Here is a 17,968-nt window from a genome sequence, read left to right on the forward strand (position 1 = left end):
CAATGTTTCATAAAAGAAGCAAGGTTTAATTTACAGTTTTACTAAATGTACATTTCTTTTTAAAAAGTGTCATTATACACAATAAATACAATACAAAATTAATCTGTAATACTATACTTCAAATTCTCTTACGGTCTTTTTGTACATTACCATTGTTCCTTTTTTTCCATTTCAATGCTTGTGCTGCGTTTGTGTTTGAATTGTCCTCTAGGCTTAAAAGAGACACACAAAAAAAACACATGGGAGGCAGGGATACAGTGGCAGAAAGATGAAACAAACTGACAGAGAACACAGTAAATCAACAGTTAAAACTGGCCTGCCCCCTGCTGACTGAAATGCATAAAGTCCTAACCGTGCATCATCAGCATAATGGGCGCAGGTGTGCGTGTGTGTGTGTGTGTGTGTGTGTGAGAGAGAGAGGAGGTGTGGCCTAAAAACAAGGACCTGGAAAATCATCTGACATCAGAAGCAGAAAAGAACCAAATTTCCTTTCAACATTTCATTTACATCTTGATAGACCCAAGAGAAGTTAAAGGAAAACAACTTCACAACTTTTAAAACTGATTTCTAAACATGTTTTACTCTAAAACGCCTGCAATATGAAATGCTGGCATGATGGAGGTTGAAGCTAATTGATGTTACCAGAGCCTTCACGTCGAAGGAAATGTACTCTTGAAAAAGAGGTGGACTCAAACAATTTAGCATGTGTTGTCTGCATCTGTAGAGCACCATTATCTTTGTGATGACAGAATCTCATTCAGTTGGTAAGACACTTTGTATTTATGACATTCTGTGATATGAACCTGGTTGTATTCTCTTCTGTCTCTCAGCTGCAGGTAGCCAATTTGAAATAAAGTTGTTGACTTATTAACTGTTTTAAATGAGCTGCCTGATGCTCACCGAGACACCTTTTCAATCATGAGATTAACTGCTGTGGATTAGAGACTGGTGCTCAGGCCAAATGAAAGGAATGTATGAATACTGAATGAGAAAAAGAAAAGATCTAAAGTGGAAAAGGAAAAAGAAACAGAGAAATAGAAACACCATCCTCTGACAATTTCATCTTGTTAACTCCAGCTTGGATGAGAGAACACATACAAAATGCCAGGTATCTTCAAGTCTGCAATTCACAAAGACCGTTTAACCTTTGACCACTCTCTCACTTACTCCACCGTGGGTCTACCTCAGGCTGTAAATGACTAAGAAATGTCTGGACAATTCAAAAAGACAAACAACGCCAACACAGCTTGGCAGAGAAGTACAGTGATACTGTTTTCACAGTGTCCCCCCTCCCCTGCCTCCAAATCTGTCTTTTAGTTCCCCCCTGTCAGTCCAGCCTGGGGCTGAGGGGCTGTTATCTGCTTTGAGTCTGGGGCACCAGGCTGCCATTGTGGCCTCGGCCACCGACCTGAGGGTGCTGGGCCAAGGAGGAGGACGAGGAAGCAGAGGAGGAGGGTGGGACTGAGGGTCTGTGGGATGAGGCTGCCGAGCCCCCTGGGCGTTGGCTTTGGTGTTGGTGGGACCTGCTGTTACCCCCTTTAATGTGTTGCCCACGGGCAGAGGGCTCCTGCTGCAGGTTTAGAATGCTGTCGATGGCACACTGCAGGTGCTCGTTCAGAGAGTCATCTGGAGGGCTGCCGCTGGAGAAGCTGGCGTTATCCATGTCGGGGGAGTCTGACTTGCAGCGTTTGGCAGGAAGCAAAGAGTCTCGTGTAAAGGATGACTCTGGAGAGGGAGGCCCAGGGGCATGCTGGTCCATTCTGAATGTCCCACCAGCCCTATGTCTGTTTTTCCCACTCGCCCTCTTGTATTTACCTACATCTGTCTCTTGGTCTGTGTGCTCCTCCCCTCTCTCCTTTGCCCCTTGTGTGGTCTTGATACCACGGTTAAACACCTCGTCCATCCCGTCCAGCCCCTGCATTGCGCTCCCTAAACGGCCCATTTCGTGGCTTGACTCTGTGTGCGAGGCCTCCCTCCCTCGTTTCTCCACCTTCACGCTGGCTATAACTGTCCGCTCTGAGGGAGGAGAGGAGGCCTCGTGCCTCGGGGGTGACGGCGTAGGTCTAGGGTAGGACAAACTCTCATCCCCTCCCCCGGGGACACCAGGTCTGACCCGGGGACTAACGTTTTCCCGGTAGGTTTTCCGAAGGGGGAGACGGCACGTTGTCTGTGAGGGGGTGGCAGTGGAAGCAGAATTGTGTTTGACCCCACCCATGTCGTGGTGATCCAATGTCCCGTTCATTTGAGTAGAGGAGGTGGACGACGACCAAGTATGAGAAGAAGAGGTAGAGGAAGGCGGGGCTGCATTGGGGGGAACGTTACCTCTCAGTGACGGGTTGCTCTGAGTGGTTGCTGTGGTGACTGATGAGGCAGAAGAAACAGTGCATACGGGAGATTGAGTTCTGATTACTGTAGGTGAAGGAGTTGATAAAGGGTGGGCCTTTTGATGCGGTACAGCAGCTTCGAACTGAGTCTGAGGCTGGGATGTGGACTGGCTGCTCTGCTGAGGTTGAGGTGTGTGCACTGGGTCTAAGGCAGTGTTGTGGACCACCTTACTGAACCCTGTTTGATCCTGCTTGATCTTCAGCTTCAAGCCAATTCTCCTGCGAGCCTCGTAGGTTTTGATAGGCGGTTTGCTGGTTCTCTGTGGGAGAGCGTCGTCGTCATCGGCTGCTTGAGAGTTGAGGGATAAAGAGGAGGAGGAGGATGCTGCTGGAGCACGACTGAAGGAGGAGCTCTGGCCGCTGGGTTCAGCCAGCCTGTTCGCTGCAGCTGGAGGTGGAGGACAACTGCTGGACCAGGACACAGAGGCTCCTCCTCCACCCTGCTTTATTACTAGTTTGGTAGGAGGGAAAGGGTTGGCAGAGGGGGCAGGTGGAGGTGGAGGTGGAGGTGGAGGTGGAGCTGGAGCTGGAACTGGAACTGGAACTGGAGCTGGAGCTGGAGCTGGAGCTGGAGCTGGAGCTGGAGCTGGAGTGGGTGCAGGAGGGGCGTTTGGGGCAATATTTGGGAGAGGGGCTAGGGCTGGAGCTGCAGGTGCTGGAGCAGACATGGCAGCAGCTACACCTCCACTCACTGACATGGGCTCAGCAGAAGTTGATTTCTGTTGGGATGAAACTACACTCTCCAACATGCGCGCGTTTGCCACAAACTCCTCTGCAATGAAAAAACAGAATTAAATCATTAGTGTACACCTAATTCAGATCAAGAAAAAAGCATGTATGGCCACAGATAGGAATGTTAGGATCAAGGTTTTTGCCCCCAATCCGAGTCATTTGATATTGAGTATCTGCTGATACCATGTCCCGGTCCAACTCTTGCTGTATTGTGGATAATACAAACCCACAATGCACACGTCAAGTACTTTTAATGGTATTAAAATCAATTCTGTGTATATGCTTAACAGTTTAATACCTCTGGAATGTAATACAAGTGACTTTCTGCTTCCACATAGTTACTTAAGTTTTTATTTCCATCACAAAGTAAACAAACTGAAGTATTTTATATGGCTCTTATCACAATTCCGCTTAGTGCAGCATGTTTTTTTTTTCCAACAAAATGTGTTTTCAGAAATTGCTCTCAAAATTGTTTAGTGTAGCATTGTAATAAAAGTACACAACACTATAAATGATTGAGATAATCATAATTCCACTTCAAAGTGTTAGTGTTATAACTTAACTGTAACATTCCCAGTCACAACAAATATAAATCGGTCACAGTTTCATTTATTACAGCATTATAATAAAACTAGTTCACTAAAATTGAGCATCAAAAATTTCAATTCCTGAGAACACAAAAGGATACCTTTATTAAAAAACTGGACACAATGTATGTGCCAAGTATCAGACCTGACTTTGTGAGAACAAGTATCAGAAATTATTGTAGTGTAACTTGTAGCTGCCCATTGTCTACATGTGTATGCTTTGATCCAATAACCTTGTCTACAGAACATATTTTATGTTTGCTGTTCTTCTTATTTTCTACCCTTATTTCATTTTGTAATTTCTATTAATTTAATTACACATCTTTTAATTTTTTTCTCCCCTTATATGTTTGTCCATTCTATTTGATCTTTTTTTCATCTTTTATACAATTTCTTTATTTATTATATGTTTATTTAATTTTCCTTTTTGCATGACTGAAAGGTCTTCATGTTCATGGTTGTGTATTTCCACATAAACCAATATAAAAAGATTTTTTTTTAAAAATCAATGTCACTTTAGGTGTTGTAGCAGTTTAAATTGAATGTGGAAAAAAACAGTTTCTACTTGTTGGAGTAGCAGCATTCCAATGAAACCTAAATATCTGTCACAAATCATGCTCTCCGTTTATAACACCTGTGTGACAGCAGACATAAACAAAAGATCTGGTGAGACGCGTGCGCAAAATAACCACTCCCAGTCAATTAAAATATGTATTGATCAGGCTCGATACTGATCCTTCCGATCCGATCTAGTCACAGTGATAGGTTACCTGGTCTTTCCTTGGCCAAAATCCTGTCCTGACTCAATGCAATCTTCTCCTCCTGAATGAACATCCGGTCAATCATCACCATCTCTGCCGAGGGGCCTAGTCTCTGCTCAGGTTCAAACACCAAAAACCATCAGTTCAATATCAATTCAAGACAAAGAAGACAACAAAAAGGCAGATGGCGAGAATGCTGGTTTATAAACTTACTTTTGACTCTGCAAATAGCAGGTAGCGATACTTATCCAGCATGGCCTGGGTCCTTTTCAGTAGATGGCAGGAGACCTTCTCAAATTCATCATCCACTGTGCACAAGAGAACCAAGGTGTTTGTTACAGAACATGAAATTGGGAAAAGGGTGCTAAACTGTGCATTGGCTGCACGAGAGGTTGGGGAGTTTGTTACCTCTTTGATAGTCTTGAGAGGAGTTGGCAGTTCCCTGGTAGAGATGGTAAGGCAGCAGTCTGTGCAGTGTGTCCTCAAAAGAGTGGAAAGGAGCACTGTAGTTTGGGTGAAGCACTGAACCCTGCTGTTTCCTCAGCTGCTCTAGCATCCTGCAGTGAGGTGTGTATAAAGAAATGATAGTTACAAAACTTGCATAATGAGACAATTGAAATATTCCATTAAAATGCATGCCACACACACCTTGCTTCTTTGCTGGGCTCTGCACTGAAAGGCATCTTCATTTTTGTTGTCTGTGACATAAACAAACAGATTAAAAAGAGAGATTACATCTTCAAGCTTAAATAAAATAAAACAACTGTTAGATTGAAATTGTTAAATTGTTGTTTTTTCAGGAGGAGTGACTCTCCTATACCTGAGTTTGTACTGGAGCTGGGGGCTGTGGTGCAGGCATCTGAGTCAGACTAGCTCCTAACACCTGTATCTGCATCCCACCTTTCCCCAGAGTCATCCCTCCAACTGAGCTGATCACCCCTGGCTTTGGCTGAACCTGTCGGGGGGAAATCAGGGGGGTTATTCACTGAAAAAATACACATTTCTAAATTAAGTATTGAATGTTTGGAAAATGTAGAATAGAATGAATTAGCTTTGTGATGTCATTTGTACCTGTGCAGGCTGGGTAAGGCTGGCAGGAGTGACAGTCTGATTTACCATTGCTCCAGCTGGCCCTTGGGCTCCTGAGAATACCTGTAAGTCACTTGATGCTATGACAAGAGGACACAAATAATTAAAATAGGAAAAAAACTCGAGGTGTGTTCAGTGTTCTACCATTGTACATCATTTCAAGTAAATTATGCCCAACCTGTAGCAGGACTTTTGACGAGCACCGAAGTGGGCTGCAGCACTGGGGGAAGCTGAGCAGGTGTACCGGTGCTGGCTGGTGATGCAAGCACCATTTTATCAACAGGCACATCTTGCTGGGAGCTGAACTGACTAGTGGCTTGAGGCTGGGGCTGAGCAGACTGCTTGGCCTGCAGCAAGATGTTTTGTTGGACCTGAAAATACATGTGAACATTTTTTTTTTGCTATTTTTGAACAAGGAATTCTGAATAAGAGATATCTGACTCGCTTTACTTGGAGGCTACTTTTGCAAAATGACAGGAGGCCAGGGGTGAGTCAGGGGTGAATGACTATCACATAATATGTTGGTTTCTGTAAAGCCTATTTGGACTCTTGGTTTGTACTTGTATGCTGATCACCATTCCAATCATCAGCTAGGAAAGACACATTTAACCATCGATAGATAAAAACAGATAAAAACTGAACTGTTAATGTTGTTTTGATTGACATAAACCAGTTCATATTTTTACAGTGGACACTTTCTACAAGAGGGTGAAAATGTTGCATGTTAAGTCATAACATACAAGAGGCTAGTTTACTGGTAATACCTCTAAAGCAAACTCCTTAACAACTTTGAATTCTGAGACGTTTGTGGTGAACTGAAACAATACCTGGTGTAGCTTCTCCAGCAGCTGTTTCTGCTGAGGCGAGGGCTGGGTGATGGCTGACAGCGTCTGAATTTGCGCTCCTACTAATTGCAGGTGGTGCTGCTGCTCTGCTGTCAGGCCCTGGATGGGAACCTGGGCTTTAACCACAGCAGTGGCAGACGTGCTGACAGGTGGAGCAGTAAACTGGTGCTGTGCAGGTGGTGCAGGAGGAGGTTTGGGTGACTGTGACATCGGGGGCATATCTTGTTGATAAGGGGCAGGCTGAGAGGCCGGCCGTGGCTGAGGCTGAAGCTGAACTTGAATGTGTGCCTGCTGTGTCTGCTGCGGCTGGCCTTGTGTAGCTGGCTGGGGGGACTCAGCCATTTGGTTGTGGACAATAAAGAGCTGCGGGTGAGATGAGGGTGTGCATGAGCGAGAGGGCGTTTGGGACTGTGGCTGAGGCTGAGAGGGAGGACGTGACTGCTGTTGATGGTGTGGTGACTGGATCTGCTGGCTCAGAGTGAGAGGGGACTGGGAAGGCTGTGGGCTGTCTGCCACTGGGGGTGCTGTGGTGTGAGTGGTCAAGGCCGGTGAGGGGGACATGCCCTGGATCTTCAGGGACTGCTGATGTCCACTGGAGGGTACCTGAAGAAGTGGAATCACAGTATAACGACATGCTTATTTGATTCAAGAATGCAAACATTTTTTTAACACAGGGGAAAATCAAGGAATCAATCACAAAAATCACACACACTGAAAATTCTGCACATGCACACAGTATATAATAAATATGATTCTAGTACATAGTTCAAAATTTGACAGTAGAAACAAAACAGGGCTGGGCGATATCAAAAACTTTTCGACATCAATATATAAAGATATGGCAAATGAATTCATGGTTATATGTAAAATTCTTAAAATAATGTTTAATACAATGACAGTATTCCACTGTTATGCACTGCATTCGACAAAACTGCTCATAAGTGTAAAACAAACACCTCAATAACTGCTTTTGTTCCGATTTATTCATATTTTGCCTGAGACTGTTAATTTGCACATCAGCAAAATGATTACATATTATCAATAGAATCGCCCAACCCCAATACAGAATCACACAAATGCGAGTAAAATGACACAAAACAATACAAAGCAAAGTGTTAGACTGAGGTAAAAGTAGTAGAAGCCCACTGATTTTTTTTCTAGCGTTTGAGGATTACACATAAAAAGGGAGCAATGATCATCTGGCGAGGCAAAAATAAAGAAACAGTTGACAAAAGCAAGAAGTCAAAGATCTGCGGGTCTGTGATGGAGAAGTAGAAGGTGATCTGAAGACTTCAGGGACTGGGGTCAGGGGAGCATGAATTATCGTTTGGGGGTCATTAAACTGGTCAGCTAGGGGCTACAAGGAGCTGTGGCACAGTGAGCATGTAAATGATGAGAAAGGGGTGGAGAGGTGTGGATTGATTGATGAGTCATTGGTGAGTAATGCAGCAGATGAAGATGAGTTGATTAGATTTGAAAAGAGTGTTAGTTAAAAGTTAAACAAGTTGATCTTGACACCTTGGTAGCTCTACTATTGAGTATGAGCATGGTTTTTGTATTCTGTTACAAAATAAATACAGTGGAATGGATGAGACACATACCGAATTAGATAAATTAAGTTAAAGAAAAAGACCTGGCACTTGATTGTCAATCCAACATTCTGTAGAGGTGCATACAGTTAACTTTTGAGTTAGCACAGTGGTTGACACACAACACCAATGGACAGCTGGAATGATCATGCCTTTAAATATAACAAAGCAATGTCAGAGACACACAGAAGCTGCAAGCGAGTAATTTCTAAGCTTAGAATTGCAGTATCTGTGAGAGCCATGGAAGCAATGACTAATGCAGAAGAGAAGTACAGAGCAGTGACAGGGAAAGGTAAGATACCCTAACATTGTGGCGGCAGCAGCAGCAACAAGTGGGTGGGGCTTAACATAAAGGGGCATTTCTACCTGCTTTACAACTGCTGTCATGTGGGAGGGGCCAGGGGAAGGGCTGTGGCTCTGACCCACCCAAGAGTCAGTTAATTGGCTGTCATGGACAGCAGGGGCCGGAGCAGTGATGCTGTTGCTGCTGACGATTACAGACGCAGGTACGCCCACAGAGGGGGTTGACTCATTCTCTGTTTGGTGGTGCTGCTCCTGATTGGAGTACATTTACCATTTCAGGACGAGGGAGGGAAGAAGGAAGGGGATTGAAGGGAAGGGGGAGTAAAATAGTAAACCAAAGAGATCAGACCAAGATATCACTCCGTGCATGTTATTTATTTTTTTAAGTCAATAATGTTAAGTGTACACAATTTAAGTGGATCACTGACCTGTTGGAGGAACATCTGCAGAGATTCCGGGCTTAAGATCATACTGGAGCCCTGGTTGGTGAACAGTAACCTGCCTGGACTGTGCTGAGCCTGATGGGGGACCAGCCCCACTGCTGTGACAGAGGAGGAAGAGGACACAGACATGGACGGAGAAGAAGAGGGTACTGTGGTAGCCGTAGACACAGAGGAAGCCTGCTGCATGGCGAGGATAGAGGACTGTGTTGCATGCTGCTGAGTGGGATGAGCTGCCTGGTCCGTGGAACTACCCAGCACAGTAACACACTCTCCAGGCTGGCCTTGAGCCATGGTTGCTGCTCCTGTGCTGCTGCTGCTGGGGACTCCACCTGGCTGAGGCTGCAGGGCTGGCTGAAGGCTGACTGCGGGGCTCAGCCCCTCCACCTGACTCAGCATGGTCAGGGAGTTCTGGATTGGCATGCTTTGTATAACTGTCTGGGCATGACCTGAGACAGTGTGGGTTTGTGTCTGACTTTGACTCTGAGCCAATGAGACAGGCATCTGAAAGAGGGTGGGTGTGCCCATCTGGCCAGGCTGGAGCTGAATGGGTCCAGAGAGGATGTGTGCAGCCCCAGGGTGGCCCTGTGAAGTCAACACCTGACCCAAGTTGATGTTCTGGTTCGCAGTTAAAATCTGGTTTGCAATGAGCTGTCCACCAGGACCCTGACTAGTTATGATGTGCCCCCCAGGGTGCTGGGTCAGGATCTGTCCACCTGCTTGTAGCTGTGGCAGGAGAAACTGGTGGTTCTGACCTTGCAGAACTGTCTGAGAGGGAATAACAATGCTGCCCTGTTGGTTTAACAGGTGGACACTGAGGGGCTTGCCAGATGGTTGTGCTGCTTGCTGCTTAAACAGAGTTTGTTGAAACTGAGGGCCTTGTGTTGTGGCTTGAGTACTCAGGACAACGTTAGAGCCAGGCTTTCCCGTCAGGAAGGCTACATTCTGAGCAGCAGAAACTGGAATTTGCTGCAGCGCTAGAGCCTTGTGAGCATCGTTTTGCAGGGGTTGGGGTGCTGGCTGTGGCTGCTGCTGCTGTTGTTGCTGTTTGAAGAGTTTCGGTTGGATGGCTCCCCCCTGAGGGGGTTTAGGCTGAATGGGTGTTGGTGTGCGCTGGATGATCACGTTCTGCATGATTTGGCCTGGAGTTTGCGTCTGGGGTCCAATTCCTGAACTTATAGTGGTGCTGCCAAAGCCCACAAGCCCAGCAGGAGTAGTCATTGTACCGCCACTGCTGCTGTTTGTGCTGCTGACACACACAGCTGGTCCGTTTAAAGCTGGAGATCCCAAAGTGGCTTTGTTACCTTGGATCAGAAGTCCACCCCCTGAGCCTCCAAGCCCCGCCTGAGAACCAGCACCTGATACCTCTGGCCCAGACTGATGCAGCTGGTAACCACCCATGGCTTTAGCCAGGATTGGCTGCCCAGACTGATTGATAGTCATGACTGTGGGCTGACCCACAACCTGAATCTGTCCGATACCCAAATGTCCAGACTGGCTCCCATTAGGAAGAGCTTGAAGACTTGAAATGGGTTGAAGTGTCACATTTCCCAGGCCCACAGGCTGCATAAATGGCTGAACGCTAATGGCCTTGTTCATGACCTGGGATTGGAGTTGAAGGCCCTGTTGAGCAAGCACTGACCCGAGCATGTCAGCTGTGGCATTAGGAGGAGTAGCAGTGTTGCTCGGGGCTGACCCAGGGAAAATTGCTGCTGCTCCCCCAACACCTATGCCTACACCAACAGCAGTGCCTCCAGCCCCAGAGAGGCTGGCATCAGGCAGTGTCTGTACCACCTGCGTAAGGCCCGGAATCCCAAAGGAGCCCAGGTCCAGCTCAGCCTCTGCCTCCTGTAAGCTTTGCTCTGTGATGTTGGCTTCAGCCAAGCTCTGCTGCAGGATGTCACATGGCTCATGATTTGTCCCAATGCCATTGCTCCCACCTTCACCACCTGGGGATCCTCCCAAGATGTCATCATCCTCCAGGAAGTCCAGGTCAACACTGACTCTGGGTAAGCCTGCCGGCTCATTGGCCGACACCTGGACTGCAGGCTGGACCTCTGGAACATGGCCCTTAAAATGGAGGAAAAAAAAGGACGAAAGGAGTGAAACCAGGTGATGGATGAGATCGATTGATGGATGTGATGGCGAGGAGTAGAACCCATAAGCATGGGCGGTATTACAGTATGCCAGGTTATTTAGAAGTCCCTTGAGTGTGATTTTAAATACCGTCAAAAATACAGACCCTTATTTTTCTATTAACTTCATACTGTAGAGGCTGTACTGAGTATGTTTTCCATGCAGCGTGCATCACCTGACCTGGAGGTTACGCCTGGGCCATTCTGCATGCGTGAGCAGTGTGTGCTCAAACTGGCAGCATTTGTTGTTGCGGTGCTGCTGCTGCTACTGTTATAACTACTGTATTTCTCACACATATTCCACTCATTTATGAAGCCATGCAAGCTACTGCGTTGTCAACAACACAGTCCTGCAAATGTTTCACAATAAAATGCCTTGTGTCAACAACTGAAGAGTTTCTGTTGACAGAAACGTTGTCAGAGAGCTTGTATATTGAAACAGAAACAGGAAAGTTTGAGTAAAACAGATTTGGTTTTTCTCATGTCTGTGACAGATTAAGACACTAAAAGTGCAGTAAAAGCTAATACTGAGTCAATATAATTATCAAAAGACCATTTTCACTGTTTATTTTTGCTAAAAACTGTGTCATGTTAAAAAATGAGCAGGCCTCTGTCTCTATAAATGTGCCGCAGTGTTGCTTACTAGGCAATGTGGCTCCTTTAATCTGGTAACATGGGGCTCCCCCCAAAAAACATAACAGGTTCCGCGAAATGAAGTCTTGATTTCAGTTCAAGAGAATAAGGAAAATGGATGTGAGAATATTAACTTTTGTTGTCAAGACCTGAGTGTATACTGTATTGAGTAGACTGAAAGTGACAAGACAGCCTGCAGAACGTAGTGAACTCTCCAGTTGGCAGTGCTGGGGGCAGCACACTGATACCGCCATATACAATATACCCTGGTGAATTTCAAGGAAGGAAGGAATGAAAACACAGATACCGCCCAAGCCTAATAACCGAGTTAACACAGAAATGCAGACATGAAAACCCCACAAAAGCCTCTTGTAACATTGCGGCAAATCAAAGCTTGTAGAGTGTAGATATGTTAGTGGAAAAGGAGGGTATTTGGAGATGCATGCTACATAGATGGATAGAAAACAGAAGGGGGAGGATTGGGGGATTTTACTCACCCCAGTGGTAGAGAAGAACGAGCTGGAGGGGTCACTCGAACCATCCAATAGGTCGTCAGTGTCCAACTACAGACACACCCACCCAGGATAGGACAGACAGAAACCAAAGGCACCCAAACCAGCAGGCAAAAGCCACCAGGACAGAGAAACATACAGACCATCAAACAGAGGAGGAGGGCAAGGAAAGGACAGAACACAGTCCAGAGAACCGAGATTGTAAAGAACCAGCAAAAAGATAAGCAACAGAGGGGCAAAATGGTAGGAGTAACACAGAGTTGGGAAGCGTTAGTATTAGCATTTTTCATTTTGTGAATTAGCCTGATAAAAAGGGGAAGGCAGGCTAAAATCATAAACGGTGTAATCAAAAAGCAAAGACAACCATTAAGCAGAGGAAGCAGTAAAAACAGGATAAATGAAAGCAGTGAGGGACACGGGTTTCAGGGTGCATCAGCGTGTAATCCAAAAATGAATTAATGTAAACCAACTAAAATGTGCATAACTAAGACTCCTCATCACATCTGTGACAAGCCTCTTTTATATAACACAAGTCAACATACACATCTTTGTTCACTTTTCTTCTCTCATACTCACATGGGTCTCAGATCCATGAAGAAAGTCATTGAGAGCTTCTGGGTCACTGCAGGAGAAAGCAATGTATTTCACAGCAGAACAAGACAAAACTAAAGTGATGACTAAATGGTTTATTAATTATAAAACTGATCTTGCAGTGTGTTAGTGATCACTTACCAAATTACATCTAGAAGGCACCTGCCGTCTTCATCATCCATGACAACTGTTAAAGATGAAAAAGGTTTTCAAGACCATTGATGATTTGTTTCATTACAATCTTACCAAAAAAAACCCACACACACAAAAAATGATCCCTTCCTAAAATTAATCGGATTTCCCAGTAGCATTTATATTATTATAATAACAATGTCATATTGTATTATTTTCTAGCTAGGACTGCAGTAATATACCAGTTTTAGGGTATATGGTGATGCAATGTACATTTGCTTATTAACAATTTTGAGAAAAAAAGAGAAAAAAACTCAACAGGACAGAGAATCTCAACTGTATTTTGCGTTATTTTTCAAAGGGAGATTCTTTACACATACTTCCATTAAAATGGTTTCAAGTCTTAATTATAAATTATTTGTTCAACCAAAACTGACAATTCTGTTTTCATTCCCTTAAAGGTCAGTCTGACTGATAATAACAATATTTGTGTAATACCATGATACCAAGATACTTTCTGAAACAGTTACCATACTGTGAAAATCCCATACTGTAGCAACCCTAATTCTAGCTCCATATTTAGTACTTTGGTTGCGATGGATGAGGTATGAGTGCTGATTATTTTTAATTTGACAAAAGTAAGCCACATCCAATAGTATAACAGCTACAAAACTTCAAGAGCTTTTTCAGATGCTCCTCTACCTTAGTCTGACAAGGAGCACTGTCACATGGTTACACTTTAACAACAATAATTTTACAGTTTAAAAAAAGTGTTTTAAATCATCCTCACACATTTTCATTTTCATGAATTGATGCTGCACTTCACATTGTACTAAATAACTACAAAAAACACCCAATCACAGAATATATTATGTTCAAAATTAATTTTAATCAAGCTTAATTAATCAATCATAGCTAGTATGGGATATATAATTGAGCAACTGCAACCCAATTCCTTAACTGAGCTTAAGCTTGCTGATAATATGATATACTTACTTTATTTTAACAGCAAATGTGGTGGAGTTAAAAGTAATATATACAGGAAATAACAGCTTTAAAATGAAACATTGGCATTGGCCCAAAATAAACATTTCATTAATTAGTTGTTGGTCAAATTTGCCCTGATTTTGGCTGTTGTCAGGACAGTCTCAGGGCGAGCAACACTCATGCCTTAAATTTGGATGAATCTTACAGTTTTGTTTAAAGTTTGTTAGATAATGATGACTATGGCATGTATTACTTGAAATCTGAGTTAAAGTAGCTTTCTTGTTTTGCCCAGTCAATGTGCACATTTTGAAAAGAATTGAATTTTGCACAGTATCAGCATCTGCAATCAGCCAAATCTAATATCAGAAGAAGAAGCTTAATTAAATGTACTTGGTTTTGACATATTTTGGTCTGTGATTGGGTGGTATTTGTAGTTCTGTGTAGTACAATGTGTAGTTCAGCATTATTATATAAACAGAAAATGTGTGATTATTTATATAGAAGTTTGTAAAAAAACTCAAACAACTGTCTTTTTTCGAACCAGAAATGATTGTTGTTAATGTATAACCACGTGCAATTGCTTCTTGTCACACTGAGGTAGAGGAGCTTTTGAAAAAGCTCTGGAAGTTTCCTAGTTGTCTTGTCTTGCTAGAAGACATGACTAACTTCTGTCAAAATAAATAAAATAAATCAACTCTCATACCAAACCCATCATAAATAACTGCATTTCCCCCAATATTATAGATAAACAAATGAAAGTACATGGTGTGATAATTAATTTTCATATCAAGATATACCTTAAAACCAGTGTATCGCTGCAACTCTAATCTGTAAAAAATCCAACAACTTGCATCTCAACTTTATTTACTAATTGATATTACAAATTCCATCATAGACCAAATTTAGAAATTGCTACTGATTTTGATTAATATACATATCTGGCATTGTGTGCATTTAATTGTTGCATCTTATTCTTAACCACTTTTTACTGTTAATGATTTATTTATTTTTACTCTATTGGCATGTGTTCCCACTTTGTACAGCACAACAACTTCGCTATGGATATTTTTTAAATCCCACGATGTTCTTCTCATTCACATTATGAGATATGACTTAAAACATGACATCACATATTGCTGTCACGCGTCTGTGGAGCCTGCAGTGGGTCTTATCATAATAAAGCAAGTAAGAAGGCAGGTTGTTGGACTTAAACATTTACATTTAAACCTACAATAAAGATAAATGGGTTCCTTACAAACAGAAAACAAAGTCAACATTTTCACATATGAGCCCACCTTCAGCATCATTAGTAACATGTCATTTTTGCATTTATGTTTAGCCAATAACAAGACACTCTTCTGCTGTTGTGAACTTAAGAGATCACGCAGCAATTATGTTTGCTACACACCGAGAAACAGCGGACAGCAAGCAATAGACAACAAACCGAAAACGCGCGGTTTTTACGCAACCTGGAAAGATTTGGAGCATGGACTCTCGCTGAATTCACCACCAAGTCTCAACAACTGTGCATACCACTTTCAGTAACACAAAAACAAGTCAACAAGAATTCCAGACACAAATACAACAGAGGTTACAGGGGGGTTGCATCCCCGGTTGCCGCTCTTGAGAGGCAGCGAATTGTAGCCATTACTCGGTCAGAACAGAGCCAGTGCGCAGGATATGAATGGAGACACTGCAAGCGGCTTGCTACATGCTAGCTGGTGTTTTCAAAAATCGTTTAATGCATATTTTGCCTATTTGTTACAATACACAGAGTTTAACAACCATGTGACTGTCGTAAGACTCTAATTTGATAAAACGTTTGATTTCAAAGCCCCGTTTCACCTCTATATCCAGCATTTTGATGCATCTGGATTGAATTTCGTTAGCCTAGCTAGCTAGCCTGCTAGCCCAGCTATCAACAATATTCAGACGCACAGCTAGCTTGAGCCTTTGACATTCAAAACAAACCACCGAGTGACACAATTTTAACGCTCGCAATGCACAGCGGCACCTTGATTCAACCGAGACACAGTAGTACTGTTTGCTTAGAACTGTAAACGCAATTGCGTAGCGAGCTATCTATCTCTCCTTGCAAGCAAAATATGAGTTAATGTTGGAATACTCTTGGATGAGGGGGGTATGCTTGGGAATTCGGTGGAAAATGACCATGTTTGCCGGGTCGTGCAGCGATGTGGCGCTCCGGTTGCGATAGCCGTGCAGTTTGCGGCTTCGCTGCAGTGCGAGAATATTGCAGCTTTGTTACAGTTATTCGGATTAATAGAGAAATCTCTACATTATAACAAACTCACCCGAGACGATAGAGGTGCAGGCAGCGCGGGGTCTCCAGGACAGCCTCGCACGGGCTGCTGTACAGGACCCAACTACAGGCAGGAAACAGGAGACTTCCGTTTTGCCTGAGTGAAATCTGCTCCTCGTCTGTGTGCCTGTGCAGGAAAAAGTACCCAGATGCTTTAAAATACTAACACCTCCTTGAGAAAATAGCTACTCCACTACGAGTAAAAGGCGTGCATTCAAAATTTCAATTAAGTAAAAGTAGTAGTGTTAAGAGTATTTGCATAAAAATACACTTAACCCTTTAAAGCTGGGCAATTTGGCGTGATTTATTTGAAAAACATAGGCAGACGGCAATGAGTACCTTAAGGAAAAATGACCCACACATTAGCAAGAAATCAAAAAGTAGAAAAAAACCCCCAAACAATTCAAAAAACAAAAGAACTTAAAATTAGCCAAAACAAACAAACAAAATGGGAAAGTAGAAAAAAAAAAAAGAAAAAGGGCAAGGCCAGAAAAAAGTGCTTAACCCTTTGATACCCAAGCACATTGGCTTGATTTGTCTCAAAAACCCGGGAAAGGTAAGAAATAACGACAAAAAAAGCAAGATAATAGTAAAATGTTATAAGAAAATTAAAAATAAAAATTACAAAAGTTAAAAAAAATAATAATAATGAAAAAGTTTAAAAACGAACAGAACAAAACAATGGCCGTGAGAAAGTGCTAAAAAAAAAATGTAAAAAGGTAAAACAACTAATCTGGCCAATAGTTAATATCAATATATTTATTTTTATTTCCATCTAATTTTAGTGATCATCAAGTCTCTTCTGTAGTTGAATTAACATAATATTATGCATGCTCTCATTATGATGGCCTACCAGCAGATGTGCAAAACAAGAAACATGCTTCAACTTAGGGTTAATGTTCTGTACATGGTACAAAATGGTACACTTGATGCCTTCAGGTGTTGTCAGAAATGTTAGAGTTAAGTGTTATTGAAGAGAGACAATATAACTGATCAATTTGACAATATATTTAATTGATATGTGTTTTGTTTATAATCTTTATTTAGTCTATATGAATGTGGTTGTTGTATCACCATTAGTTAGTAAATTAACCATATACCAATGATTACATACAATCATCAACATCACTCAGTATTTTGAGGTATTTGTACTTTCCTTGTCTATTTTTTATGCTACATCATACTTCCACACCACTACAATTCTTTACTTTTAACCCCGCCACATTTATCTGGTATCTTTAGTTTAATGCAGAATCAGAGTGACTTGTAATGCAAAAATTAAATCACATGTAAATTAGATGTATGTTCACAAGTTACCCAGCTGTGTAAAAAGTAATTAAAATGAACCGCTCTTTTTACCAACTGCAACTTTAAAGTGATGTACACATGAAAGCATCACTAATTATAATACAACAATATAATTATTCTGCATAATGTGTAGCCTACTTTTACTTTTTGTCCTTAAAGTATATTTCAGTGCTAAAATGTTTGTACTTTTATGTTAAAATGTTGAATGTATCGCTTTCATTAGCAAAAGAATATTTCTCCTGTGGTAATTATACTAAAATATCTCAGAATTCTCCCCTGACTTTCAATTGAATTCCTTAAATGATTAATTTCTTTTTTCTTTTCTTTTTTTTTTTTTAGCAAAAATGCACAAACAAGTGGCACCATTAACAATTATTAAGTACAGTGATGTACCGTAACTTTGTAGTAATACCTTGTTACATTATTTGTACTTTACTAGAGTTTTTAATATTTCTGTCAACTTTCACTTTTACTCCACTACATTTCCTAAATAAAATGTGTACTTTTATTTAACTACATTTCCCCAGAGCATTTTAGTTAGCCTACTTATGACAAAATAATAATAATATACAATCCTGACAAGTTTTATAATACAACTGGGAAAATACATTTTTTTCAGA

General features: G+C 42.3%; 1 protein-coding gene across 5 annotated transcripts; it reads right to left on the bottom strand.

The window, feature by feature from the left end:
* Positions 1–5: 5 nt before the first annotated feature.
* bicra (BRD4 interacting chromatin remodeling complex associated protein) lies at positions 6–16,163 on the bottom strand. Of its 5 annotated transcripts, none has more exons than XM_088079212.1 (15): positions 16,033–16,163; positions 12,743–12,788; positions 12,587–12,632; positions 11,996–12,061; positions 8,719–10,800; positions 8,354–8,542; positions 6,381–7,001; positions 5,732–5,924; positions 5,536–5,633; positions 5,285–5,419; positions 5,113–5,162; positions 4,873–5,021; positions 4,678–4,772; positions 4,474–4,579; positions 6–3,156 (listed from the first exon to the last, which is right to left on the bottom strand). In XM_088079212.1, exons 2-15 carry the CDS (start codon positions 12,781–12,783, stop codon positions 1,355–1,357), a joined length of 5,673 nt encoding a protein of 1,890 aa, XP_087935338.1. In that variant the 5' UTR covers positions 12,784–12,788; positions 16,033–16,163; the 3' UTR covers positions 6–1,354. The 5 variants fall into 5 exon arrangements, with proteins under 5 accessions (XP_087935338.1, XP_087935339.1, XP_042343192.2 ...); XM_088079213.1 differs by having other exon boundaries at positions 4,474–4,576; positions 16,033–16,162; XM_042487258.2 differs by lacking the exon at positions 11,996–12,061 and having other exon boundaries at positions 16,033–16,162.
* Positions 16,164–17,968: the final 1,805 nt, after the last annotated feature.

Source organism: Plectropomus leopardus, chromosome 6 (genome assembly GCF_026936395.1).
Source record: "Plectropomus leopardus strain MGB_pleo_1.0 chromosome 6, ASM2693639v1, whole genome shotgun sequence".
In the NCBI taxonomy this organism is placed as follows: Eukaryota; Metazoa; Chordata; class Actinopteri; order Perciformes; family Serranidae; genus Plectropomus; species Plectropomus leopardus.

Coding starts and splice junctions, on each gene's coding strand:
- bicra (XM_088079212.1), bottom strand. CDS start 12,783: ATGGATGATGAAGACGGCAGGTGCCTTCTAGATGTAATTTG. Junction 5,163..5,284: donor CAGCTCCAGTACAAACTCAG/GTATAGGAGAGT, acceptor TTTATGTCACAG/ACAACAAAAATGAAGATGCC. Junction 4,580..4,677: donor TGCTATTTGCAGAGTCAAAA/GTAAGTTTATAA, acceptor TTTGAACCTGAG/CAGAGACTAGGCCCCTCGGC.